Below are 13,376 nucleotides of genomic sequence, written 5' to 3' on the forward strand. Positions count from 1 at the left end.
GCACGCCAACGAGAGGCTTGTTTTTCTGCTAAATGATGGTGACGAAAGCTCCTATCCAGAGGAGGCGTTGATCCCTTTGGCTGAAAACAAAAATTGATGTGTTTGTCACAGGAACTTACACCATTTACACGCAAATCAAGCAATCATGTCAATGATGTCCTTTAGACAGGGGGGGGGGGGCGTTTAAATTTAAAGAGACATGACAACTAGCCCATAAACAAACTTAATTTCAAATTATTGCAAATAATTAATGCACGAAATGTACCATATCCATTGTATGAATTTAATCACATTTGTCATTATATGTTTTACTCAAATAAAAATATCTGAGGGACCTCCTCAGTCTTTTATACTTCTTATACCTTCTCAACAAGGTGAAATAACTGGATTAATAGTTTCGTTTCCGATATTGTTGTGTAAGGCATATGGGATTCTGACAACAAAATCATACATTTAAAAGTTTAATTTGGCTTACACAATAGAATAGTTAAACACTCTGTAAATTCACATTTGTGTTTAAACAATGTGTAGTGTATAGAAATATAATCCTGAAAATAAACTGGACTACATTACTTACAATTTATAATTAAATAACGAATGTTAACAAAGTAGATGACATAGCAGCAATTAGTTGAGTGATTTCAATAAGTAACCCTCTGTGCCCACTGTCACATTTTATGCAGGATGTCAGCAGACCTAACCATGGATGGCATTGAGAGGATGGAAGATGTTCTTAAGCAAACCAAAAAAGAGATGCATGACCTTAGGACTAAAGTACCGGACACACAGTTTAGCTAAGACTCTTTCCATGGAGACATGACAAAGTTTTACACTGGACTGCCCAACTTCTTGGTGTTAATGCAGGTTTTCCAGCTGTGTGAGCATGTGGTCATTTGTCTGTGCAGCTCCTCTTCGGAAAAGTGCAGAGGTGGTCAGATTAGCAAGGAAGGAATTTGCAACAATCTAATGGATAAAGCAGCAAATATAACAACGATTACAATTGTAAACATATTTGTTCACTAGGCACACTTGCAACTTTTGCATGTGTCATATGCCCATTGTAGGATATGACAAATCAACGTCAGATCAATGATGCTTTAAATGATCCCATTAAGCATAAAGTATTAAGTCTTAATAGGCGATTCAAGATTTCGTTTGATTTCTGATCCCTCCCTAGCATCAGTACCTGTAGGGCGTAGTTTTTAGATATCCGCTCCACCATGTATGGGACGGTGGTCTGAAAGATCTCCTTAAAGGTGAGAGGGTTCATCATGGTGAAGACCCCAGCGAAGTGCTCCAAAACCTCCTTCTCCTCCTTCATCCGTACAGTCTGACAGTTGGCCACACGGATGTAGGTCTGCCCATTGCCGGCAATCTGTACCTAGCCAAAAGGGGGTTGGCTCTGTGATAATCTGTAAACTTTCATTCTCAGCATCATGTGTACTTTGAATGCGGTCTATATTGCTCGCTGATCTCTGCCCATCTGAGCAAACTAAGTGAGTCTTTATGACACATCAGTGGATGGCTGTACCTGGTAGATGTCCAAGGCCTGCATGGCATATTTGACTAGTTTGATGTAGATCTGGGTCTCTTTAGGCTGGAGTTGCTTGTTGGGAATGAATTGAGCTTCTGCGACAAAACGAAAAGCAAACACGCGGTCATTAAAAATGAAATACCGCCTCGTCTAAGTGTACAGTCTAAGAAACATCAACAACCAAAAAGTAACTTTAAACGTTTTTTCTGATGAAAGACTTATTCTGAAAGACGTGCACGAAACCTGTTGGCAGATGCTTGAGCGAGTGAGTGCTCGCTGTCCCATGCCAGTGTCATTATTCTGTCGTTATTTTCTTAACTTGTTACGAAATAAAAAGTCTTTCACCTCAGAAAAACTATCCAGTCTTGTCAGACATTATACAGTGCTACGTACACGTTTCAAACTTATTTATTGAAAAACTAGTATGGGACTGCTATTTAATAGACTTTACTTTCAGGCTGTTCTTGCATCAGTATTAGTCACAAATAGTTTTTTGTATTTTAGAATTTATCACTAGTTTTTTTATACAAACAACACAAGTCCTAAAAAGGGGGTCCGCTGCTTTTTGGCCATGGGAAAATATGGGTCCCGTGGCTTAACCAGTTGAGAACCACTGCTCTAGGTACAACCGTCTCACCTCCAGGAGCTTTGCAAGAGGTGATGCCCCAGGTGATGGTTTTCACTCCACATACAAGGGTCTTAACCAGACTGCGACAATCGGACACTTGAAAAGTCTGTTTGTCCTCTTTATCCCCAGGTCTATCGAAGGCCGTGGATGGAGGTGGAGCTGGGGTCACTGGTGTCGGGGGTGCGGATGGAGGCAATGCGGGCGTAGCTACAGTGGGAGTGGCTGGAACTCCTGGTAACACCCCTGTGTCAGCCACACCCATCTCTGATTGGGGCTTACACTTCTTGAAGATGGACACGAGCTGATAGCGTGCAATGGTGTGGAATTTTAACACGAAGACCTGGAGGAATCAAATAATTGTATAAATTAACTACATTTGTGTACTGTGTGTGACAATTATGGTCAGAAACACACAGCGTAACCCATCTCACCTCCAGCATTCTCATGAGAATATCTCTGCCATTGCCGTTTTCCTGTTCGCTCTTGGATCGGATGCAGTCCACAAGATTTAACAGCAGCTTACAGGACATGGTTTGAATACTGCTGGGCAGGGACTCGTCGTCGATGTTCTTTGCAACAGTTGCACAGCCAAGGATAGGTCCGTCAACGGAAGGTTCTGTCTTACGTGGTGGACCAGGTCTGCTAGTGTGCTATATGCCAGGGGCCTACAAAGTAAACAACAGAATCTTTGTGTTAGACAAAAGCAAAAGATATTTGCATCCAAGATGCCCCAACAACTAAAAAAAAAAGATTTTAGTTGAGGTTGAGTCAAAGATTCAACGACACTAATGACTTTGACACATCGCATGTCCCGCCAAATTTGCCTGCTGAAGGCGGACGACTGAGCTGTGGATGAAAAGCGGGAGATGTTGGCAGGCATATGACATCTGGGGCCGGGAGACAGACAGTGGGCAGCGCCAGGAGAACCTGGCACATGAAGATAGACACCTGGATCTCCTCTGCCCAGTGGGGCATCTCAGCTCAGTCACGCACCATTAACTATCAATTCTGATGTGCTGCACTTGATGGAAACCCAACTTTTAGTTCCCACTTGCTTTTGCACAGAAACTTGCGAGGAAAAAGATTGTGGCCTCCAGCAGTACAGAGAGCATTATGAGGGAGGGATGACAAAACTAACATCTATGACTCCGGTCCAAAACCTTTGTAAAGTTGCCTGTACATATTTTGTTGTGTTTAAAAGCAGCATTTTAAATGAACAGCAACCTTTTAACAGAGTATACAATGCAAAGTAAACATTAAAAATTGAATAGCTCTTAATTAAAATCCTGAAATAATGCATAATTTTTCCAGTGATCTTGACACAATGCAATGTGGGATAGCTTCTATGAAAACTACATGACGTCTTTGGAATCTGGCCAAAATTAAGTATCTACTTCTGGAAAAGCCTTTAGCCTCTAAAGCAAACCTACGATGACTCTAAATTCAACTCACTATAATGGGACCTGTTGTTTTTAATAGTGGACAACATCTTCTAGGTTTATTCACAGCTGCATGAGCTTCAAAGATGTGAGCGGGGTTAATCTACGTTCTTACCTTAGCGTCTCTCTCGCAGTGTATCCAGATCCTATGAGTATCGACTCATCAAAAAGCTTGTCCATGCATGGAATGAATTCTGCAACACAAACAGACACCATCACATGCCGTTGCCGATTTTGAAGCCCACCACAATAGCAAAAGGCCCAAAGAACCATGAGATACATCAACGCCAAGTCACAACAGTGAGATTCTCATTGATTCATTTAACCTTCTCCACAGGACTAATGATTTAGCAGAGTGTATCAGATTCTTCTCTCGAATGCTATTGATCGAGAGGCGATGCTCAAAGAGAATGCCGCCGTTACGTATCAAAGTGGCACCCTGTGAAGCTCGGCTGCATAATTAACAGCAGATGCCGGCATATCTACAAAACCGGACGTTTTGCATATCTTAGCTGGCAACAATGTGCAAAGTGTTTTGCAAAGGGCGACTCACGGCTGCGTAGATCCGTGGTTAGGATGTGCTTGGCAGCGATCAGCAACTCTTTGCGCAGGTGAGCCGTCTCAGGGGGGCAGTTCGACAGCAGCTGCAACATCCCTTTCACCATCTGCTGAGAATACTTCCCAACCAAGTCCTGACACACATTTCCACATGAGTCACTGGATTAGTATTAAGTTGATTAAACACATTTACAGGTAGCTTGCTCTTTTTTTTGTTTTCTAGATGCCTTTGTTAGTTTACCTGGTAGATGCGGATAATGTAGGCGAGGAATGACAAGGTCTTAATCTGAGCGGCAATGAAATCTGCATAAAGTTCCTTGTTGAAGAGCTTGTGTTGTCTGTTGTGAATATAAATAAGGGAAATTGAGACATGTTAAACTGCATCTACGCATGCAAGTGCAATAGTGATATAACACGCCACACAAATCACACGTGCACACACACAAATAGATGCAGAGGGTCACTGACCGAGCCTGTGCGGACACCTGCAGCATGATGGTGTTCATAATAAGGGGCACAAACTCTGACACCACGTTGTGAATGTTCAGTTTGTACAGCTAGAAAAGACATCAGACGGAAAAACTATAAGTGTGAAATGACAATGGAGAAATACAAATTTACAAAGCAGAACTATGCTAAGAAGGTCATCAAACATAGTGAAATCATGTGTGGCACATAGTCAGTATCTGTTTTCTAGTGATATTTAAGGGTTCTATATGTGTATACAAACATCAACCTGCTGGTCAAAGAAATATCAAAAGCTGTATTTAGCTCATCACTACCACCATAGTGCTATTTTCCAAAAAATGTCAAATAATACCAAGAAGGGTTACTATAAAAACAACCTTTAGAAAGGAGCCAAATGTCTCACTGTCCTTTTTGAACAGGATGGTTGGCATTAAATCAGTCTTAAATGAATGTTTGTATAAGCCTTCACCTGATACATGAGCACAACGATGATTGGCAGCTCTGCCAACACTTTGAGTGACAGTGATCCCCGGGGAATTATGGTATGCTGAGGAAACAGACATAAAACCAACTAGTTAGGTACATAAAAACAATTAAAAGCATTTTTCTTTTAGCACATATATGACCAATGGTTGTACTGGTGTTGAGAGTTAAGGACAAGAAATTTGCTACATCGCCTTGATAAAAGCCTGTGTACAAACGTTCATAAGCAGGCACTTGGCCCCCTCTACTGTCTATAAACTGTAAACATAAAGTAGTTATTTGCATTGAAAGACTCAATGAAAGCAGTCAAATGGTCCAAAGCTGATATTGGCTTATAATAATAGTCTAATGCAATGTATATAAGCATACAGACACTCAGATCTTATCAGTTTTACTTTCAGCGCCCAAGCTCATTGGTACTTTACAGTTATCACTCGTGCGCACACACACACACACACCCACCCACGCGCGCACACACACAGTACCAATCTCTGGACTAAAGCACATCGCTCTCATCATTGTGTCTTTGCTAATCATATTTCTCAACACTACACAGATTAAGGTTACTGTAATGTGTTAAAGTGTGTGTACTGACCGTCCTGGTCTCGCTGTCCTCACGCTCTGGCGCCGTCTTTACCAAAACTGAGGTGATCATACCCACCATCTCTGGGGATGGCACGGTGTTCTCTGCTATAACTTGAGGATTCTCAAAGTATCTTGTCTGACAGAAAGAAAATATTATTATAAAAAATTGTAGAAGCCCAAGCTAAGCAAATATTTCGAAGCGACCGAATACAACAACTGCTTACCACTACTTTAGGTAGCTCTTTGTAAATCTGCTTCACAAAGTCCAAGAAGTGAGGAATCTATAAGAGATGGGAGTCTTGAGTGCTTTTTATTAAACTATTTTAAAACACGGAAGAGCAAATGCTCTCCTGCATAAAAGAATGCCAGAGGGCTTTATCTCACCTCTTGAGAGATCGGCGGACGGAACTGTTAATGCAGTTCAATGATAATGCGCAAACAAATGAGCACATTCTCTTCGCTTTCGATCTGAATGATGAAATACAGAGGCGACGTTTAGTCTCAGAATCAATAATAAACTTTAAAAAATCAAGTATATGATTAACAGACAACACAAAAAAAATTATATTCAACACGAAATATTGTCTTAAGAGTACAATCTAATTTGTAAGTCACTTGTCACCATCTAGAATTCATGGCGAAAAAAAATATAGGAAAGAAAGTAAAACAAGCTGACCTCAAGGAAGCGGAACATGACAGAGAGGATATTTTTGGCGTGAGGCCGCAGGTGTTCATTAGTTGGTATTCGATGGATGATCTCCAGAACGAGTTTCCTTAATTGCTATAACAAAAAAAGAGAAAAACACCAGAGTTTAATTTGAAATGGATAAGACCTCAAAGAAGAAAAGTAATATGACTTCAGCAGTAACACACCTGTGTTGGTTTCTCTTGAAGGAACTGCACTTCTCCATCCTGAAGAAATGTTAGGAAACGGGGGATGATGTGCTCCAAGAAAGTTGAATACTGTTGTGAGGATGTTACATTCTGTGGAGAGTAAAATAATAGAAATTAAGACAAGTGAGGATACCATCTTTCATCAAGCTTTGTATAAGATATAAGGGCTTACCTCAAAATTCTCACTGACTTCCTGCATCATTTTCAGTTTGGTCTCATCCGCTGATGTTTAAAAGAAAATATTAGACTGTGAGCATCTTGTGTTCACAAGCACATGAGCAACTACTTTACACCCATGACCCATTAAACGTGTATTGAAACAAAGCCTGTTATATACACATTAAACCATCAATCGCATTTATATATGTACTAATACGCGTAGATTATACTAGAGAAAACATATTAAAAATGACTTTAAACTAAATCAAACACACTTACGTGTGTTGTTATCAGTGAGCGCCGCCACAAACTGTAAATACTTCTTCATGAGGGTGGTCTGATCCACCACCGTGGGGCTCGGGGTGGGCACAAAGGACATGGTGGAGGCCGGGATAGACAGGATTCCGCTGAATTGGGGCAGACTGGTGTCTGCGCTGATCTCAGTAGAAGTTCATATCATCTTTTAAAGACAGTAAACACAAAGGGAAAACAAAATAACACTTTACTTTGTGCATAACCTAAATATGGTACAGGGACCTGATAATCCGTAACGCTTTATATTTACAGTTTTAGTTTTGCTTTAATTAAATGCATAAATGTAAGTTTTATACAAAAGCAAATGAGGGAACATTTAACACACATACTGATGCTGAATTATCATATTAATATTATAGATCGTGAATATAAACCATGATACCATTGCAGTTCAAATAATAAAATCATAATATTCATTAGAAACTTTTTTGTTTCTGAAATATGAATTATGAAAGGCATGTCAGTGATTGATACCGACACGCATGTGAAGACTCTACCCAGGAGCCTAGCCCTTGTGTCCAATACAACGTCGTCATTGACACTACATGACAAATGCTTTCAATTCAATATATTTATACTAAACAACAAATGCACAAAACAACAAATAAAAAAGAATGTCATTCAGACCAATGCCGTACAATGTCTAGTTTATAACTTAATGGGTCACGGTAGTTTTGGCGAAGCGGTGGGCGCGCCAAACTGCAACAACACGCCTACTGCAGTCACGCTCACTGACGAGATGCGATGCGCTCGAGCACATAACATCCAACATTAAAAGCTGAATAATTTCCTCAGTTAAAAAGCTAACATGAAAACTAATTTTAACGCATCAAAATGATAAAATGTTTGTGCTTTTATAAGTATGCAAGCTGCAAGCCAGGCCATTTACAAAGAGCCCGCTGTAGCTAACTGACTAGCCGCCTGCTAACATGCATTAAGTCACAATAAAGTCACGCAGAACTCCACCTTTTCACATTTTACCCGAATTAGTGTAAATATCCAATTCAGTTTCGATCACGCACAAATTCTAATATCAGACTTTTTCGCTAATTATACATTTACACTGCAAAATTACTCCCAATAAAACAGCACCAACTTACCAGCAAGGGGACCGGAAGGAGTTTTAAATGAACTTCCGCTAGACCGAATGAAATTGAGTGCAAGGTGTAAAATCAATCCGCCGTACCCATCTATTGCTAGTTGTGTGAAAATTTGAATATTATATACATAACTATTTTAATTGTATACTTTAATATTATTCTATTGGAAGTAAGACAGGGTGTCGGGAGTGTTGTTCTAAGCGGTGATTTCCGTATTAAGACAGCAATATAGACCCGCGCGGAAGGACACTGTTATGTTTTAATCCAGATGATTAAAAGCAGAAGAACACAAACTTCTTAATTCCTTAAGGTCTTTTATTCAACAAGCCAACGAAGCTAGGCATTACATGATTGCCTGCAGGTGCCACCTTCTGTTCTTACTCTGCAGTCTGCACCCTTTTATTGACCACAACATGTGACTACAGCGCCATCTTCTGGCAAATACACAACACAACATTTTCCCAATACTTGAAGCAAAATACAACAACTTCAATTAGTTCAACCCATATATATCACATTCTGTATCCATGCATATTTAACAATGAATTCTCATTTAGCACACAAGAGTCAATGTCTTTAGTACTAAGTAACATAATCATGCAACCAACGAGGAGGACGTTTTACTTGTGATGAAGACCTTTCAGGAGCAGATGCAGATGGAACAACCACTTGAGTAGGTAAGTTCACAAGTTCATTTTTAGGCAACCCAGTAGATGAAGAACCAGATTGGAGAGGCAAGGGCACCAGTTCATTCTCACTCACATTTTCCATCGGTGCACAAGCTGGAGAAAGATGAGAAGCATGCCAAGCTTTCGCATCTGACAACTGGTAAGTACATGAACCAAGCTGACGTACAACTTTTAAAGGGTTTGAAAAACTGGGATGCCCTTTTGGAACATGAACTGGACTTTGTATACGCACCCAGTCTCCAGGTTTAAACGTAGGAGTACAAACTCTTCGTCTTTGATCTGTGTATAATTTCATCTTCTTTTGAGCCAATACCACTTTTTGCCTCACAGCAGTAGCCTTGCAACCATTAGGAAGAGGGAGAACACAACCATTAGGAAGAGGGAGAACATTTAGGCGAGTACGCATTTTCCTACCACTAAGTAACTCTGAAGGAGACTGTCCAGTAGTAGCATGTGGAGTAGCACGGTAGGTTTGGAGAAACCCTGTTACTGTTGATTTCCAGGCCTTTCCAGATAGTATAGCAGTTTGAATACAACTTTTCAATACTCTGTGAAATCTTTCAATAGCTCCATTTGCAGCAGGATGATATACTGATGTATGTATATGTTGGATATCTCTAGCTTTCAAAAATGCAGCAAACTCCACTGACTTGAATTGACATCCATTGTCAGAAACAATGTAATGAGGATTTCCATATCTGCTGAAAACTGATGTCAAGAAGTCGATTACATTTTTACTTGTAATTGAAGCAGTGAATGCTACTTCTGGCCATTTACTATGATAGTCAATTAGTGTCATAATATAACGACAATCCCAGGTCCCAGTTTCAAATGGACCAACAATGTCAACAGCCACTTTTTCCCATGGTGCAGATGGAAAAGGCACAGGTTGTAGAGGAGCAGCACGGACATTTGTAGTCTTATCAGAAGACAAGCAAACTTCACATCTTTTAATCTGTTCATTAACTAAGCAGTCAATCCCAGGCCACCAGTAAAGCATTTTTCAGAAGACAAAAATGCAACAAACTCTGGTTCAGTATCAGCAAGATCCTCTTCAGAAGCAGGTAAGGGTAGACGGGAAAGATAATCAGCAATCTGGTTTTGAGAGCCAGGATAATAATGCACCTCATAATTAAAGCACAAGAGTCTCTCTGCCCATCGCGCTATCCTCATTCCAGTGCGATCTGTGCTTTTAGAAGAGAGGAGAACTGTTAAAGCTTGATGATCTGTACGTAGAGTAAATTTTCGGCCCCAGAGGTAGGTTCTCCATTTTTCAACAGCCCAGACACATGCTAACGCCTCTTTCTCAATTGTTGAATATTTACGTTCAGTAGAAGACAATGTTCTTGAAGCAAATGCAACAGTACGTTCAGTGTTGTTTTCATGAATTTGCGAGAGTACAGCACCTAGTCCATAATCTGAAGCATCCGTTGAAACAACAGTGGGCAAGTTAGGGTCAAACAGTGCTAACGCAGGTCTTTGAAGTAATAACTTCTTCACAGTATTAAGACTGTCCTGAGCATCCCCTGACCATCTAAATTCAGAACCTTGTCTGATACAAGCACGCAATGGTTCTACAACTGTGGCGAAATTAGGAATAAATTTATTGTACCATGACAACAATCCAAGAAGAGAACGGAGTTGATGTGCATCATTGGGACCAGGAGCATGAAGCATTGCATTAAGATGATCTTCATCTGGGTGAATACCCTGTGCAGACACAGTATGACCAAGAAAACGCAAACTGCTTTTATTGAAGTGACATTTTGAATCATTCAATTGTAAACCTGCATCATGTATACGTTGAATAACCATCTTGAGCATATGGTCATGTTCACTTTTTGTGCGTCCCCAGACAATGACATCATCCAGATAATTAGCTACATTTGGCACTCCCTGCAGTACGGTTGCCAACATTTTCTGGAATGCAGAGGGGGCTGAAGCCAGGCCATAAGGTACTCGGCAGAATCTGAACAGTCCTTCATGAGTGATAAATGCAGTCAGATCACGACTGTCTTCGTGTAGCAAGAGCTGAAAATAAGCATTCTCCAAGTCAATTGTAGAAAAAAACAGTTGCTCCACGCAGCATAGACATCAACTCATCAATATGGGGCAAAGGATAACTGTCTGCCACAACAGCTTTATTTGTTTCTCGCAAATCAACACACATGCGAATACCAGCGGTCTTCTTCTGAACAACTACGATTGGAGAAATCCACTGAGATGCATCCACTCTTTCAATGACCTCCAAGTCAAGAAGACGTTGAATTTCATCACTAACAGCCTTTCTAACAGACAATGGCAGCCGTCTCAGTTTCTGACGTACAGGTTCCACATTTGGCGAAATTTTTACCTTATGCACAAAGCCTTTAGCACATCCTAGCTTAGCAACAGGCACAGAAGCAGAAAGACGCATTACAGGAACTGAAGACTGAGCAGGGTTTGAAAGTACGGAAGTTCCTTCAAATTTAAGATGCAATCCATTAATCAAATCCATTCCATTCCAAGAAGAGCAGTTCCAGATTCAACTATAAAGATGGATGTTTTACAGTCAATATCATCCTTGGTCACAGTGACAGGTAGACAGCCAAGTACTGGTATTGGATCACGTGAATAAGTTACCAACTTAACAAAAGGGGGCAGCAAAGAATCTTGTTTGAAGTATTTTTCATACACAGATTTTGGCAGAATGGACACAGATGATCCAGAATCCACAATCAATTCTACAGGAACAGAAGCTGATGCAGTATTGATGGTAGTAGTACACTTAATCTTATTAAATTCTGAATCATGCATGTAAAGAATTTGAAGTTCAGGCAGTTCAATTGCATGTACAGAACGTGTCTGCTGTGAACGACACACTTTTGAGAAATGTCTCAACTTTTGACAATTATTACAAGTTACAGAAACAGCAGGACATCTGGCATCATTTACAAGATGCTTTGTAGACCCACAGCGATAGCATGCACGAGTCATGAAAGTAGCAGAAGATTTTGAGGGCACAGACAGAGGGTTCATAGATAATTTTCTTGTGTAGCGATCAACAGCATGCACACTCGTAGATTGTATTGCTTGAACAGGTACTGTAGTCTGCTCTGAGATTAATTTAGCCTGTTCACCAGCAGCCTCCATTTGTGTAGCAATATAAATAGCTTTGCAAATTGTCAAATCAGTCTCCAATAACAAACGTTCTCGAACACGATGACTGCTTACATGCTCCACTAATTGATCACGCAACATTTCATCATTATTAGATGCAAACTCACATGTGGCTGCTAGTTCCCGAAGAGAAGCAACATACTGCAAGATGGTTTCCCCCAGTGCTTGACTTCGTCTTCTAAATGCATGCCGTTCAACAACAACATTACGTCGAGGAATAAAGTACAGTTTTAGACACTCCATAGCATCCTCCATTGAGTCTCCTTGATCTGGCAATGTATAGAACAGTCTCTGACCCTCTGTTCCTAAACAATGAAGAAACAAAGCTCGCTTTCTTGCAACTGGCCAGTCATCCCCTGATGCATTTACAACAAGTAAATAGTTCTCAAACATCTTTAGCCAGACATCCAAAGGTATAGAAGGTTCACCCGGGCATGGTAGGAATGGTGTGGGAAAAGAAGCAACAGCAGACATATTTCCTATGTAGAACAGCAAAATCCTCGTCGCCAATTTGTTATGTTTTAATCCAGATGATTAAAAGCAGAAGAACACAAACTTCTTAATTCCTTAAGGTCTTTTATTCAACAAGCCAACGAAGCTAGGCATTACATGATTGCCTGCAGGTGCCACCTTCTGTTCTTACTCTGCAGTCTGCACCCTTTTATTGACCACAACATGTGACTACAGCGCCATCTTCTGGCAAATACACAACACAACAGACACACAAGACGAAGCAAGTGTTAGAAGACCATCAAAAATGATGGTCTTATCGTTTTCATTTGAACTGACTCATTGTGGTCTAATTTAATCACCCCGGTAAACACAGTTGTTTTTAAATAACCGATTCTCGTGTCGTTTTTGCAATATCTAATGTATTGAAATGAATTATCATAATTATTTATGGATAGGACACGTTAAGTTGCATCACTCATTATCTGGAATGCTGACATAATATACGATGCTTATACAGTATTTATAGTGCTGCTGCATTGGTCTGCATCCATTTATAAATAAGAATGCTTAGTAAACATGTCAATGCACAAATAATATGCAAGTACACAACATGACCACTTGGGGGAGTTGGGAGAGTTGGAAAAGGAGGACAAAAAAGCAGAATTATGAACAGACAGGATGCCCCCAGAAAAAGATGAAGCCACTATTAAAAACATATGTATTCCGATACATGATAAACCAAAAATTAGCATCTGCAGGAAGTATAGATCATAAGTCTTTTGAAACTACCTCTTCTTATCCATTTTGTAATAACCTGAAATTACAATTTGTCATTGCAATAGCAATTGTTGTCATTGTTAGTGGGTTAAGCCAGTTACCCTCAAGAACACAAGTGCCCAAGCAGGTAAAGAG

General features: G+C 40.2%; 1 protein-coding gene across 4 annotated transcripts; it reads right to left on the bottom strand.

Moving 5' to 3' along the window:
• Positions 1–307: 307 nt before the first annotated feature.
• LOC306905297 (transformation/transcription domain-associated protein-like) lies at positions 308–7,203 on the bottom strand. Of its 4 annotated transcripts, none has more exons than XR_013787719.1 (17): positions 7,028–7,203; positions 6,762–6,811; positions 6,569–6,679; positions 6,372–6,476; positions 6,080–6,163; positions 5,920–5,976; positions 5,706–5,831; positions 5,097–5,174; positions 4,628–4,716; positions 4,401–4,497; positions 4,155–4,293; positions 3,717–3,795; positions 2,594–2,827; positions 2,172–2,502; positions 1,532–1,629; positions 1,187–1,375; positions 308–963 (listed from the first exon to the last, which is right to left on the bottom strand). XR_013787719.1 is itself a non-coding variant. In XM_079475799.1 (7 exons), the coding sequence occupies exons 3-7, from the start codon at positions 2,690–2,692 to the stop codon at positions 856–858; spliced, it is 831 nt and encodes a 276-aa protein (XP_079331925.1). In that variant the 5' UTR covers positions 2,693–2,827; positions 3,717–3,795; positions 4,155–4,174; the 3' UTR covers positions 308–855. The 4 variants fall into 4 exon arrangements, 2 of the variants coding, with proteins under 2 accessions (XP_079331925.1, XP_079331926.1); XR_013787720.1 differs by having other exon boundaries at positions 1,187–1,381; XM_079475799.1 differs by lacking the exons at positions 4,401–4,497; positions 4,628–4,716; positions 5,097–5,174; ... (5 more) ...; positions 6,762–6,811; positions 7,028–7,203 and having other exon boundaries at positions 1,187–1,381; positions 4,155–4,174.
• Positions 7,204–13,376: the final 6,173 nt, after the last annotated feature.

Source organism: Barbatula barbatula (assembly GCF_947034865.1).
Source record: "Barbatula barbatula genome assembly, chromosome: 16".
Taxonomy (NCBI): Eukaryota; Metazoa; Chordata; class Actinopteri; order Cypriniformes; family Nemacheilidae; genus Barbatula; species Barbatula barbatula.

Coding starts and splice junctions, on each gene's coding strand:
- LOC306905297 (XM_079475799.1), bottom strand. CDS start 2,692: ATGTCCTGTAAGCTGCTGTTAAATCTTGTGGACTGCATCCGATCCAAG. Junction 2,503..2,593: donor TTCTCATGAGAATGCTGGAG/GTGAGATGGGTT, acceptor TGATTCCTCCAG/GTCTTCGTGTTAAAATTCCA. Junction 964..1,186: donor CTAAAAACTACGCCCTACAG/GTACTGATGCTA, acceptor TTTATCCATTAG/ATTGTTGCAAATTCCTTCCT.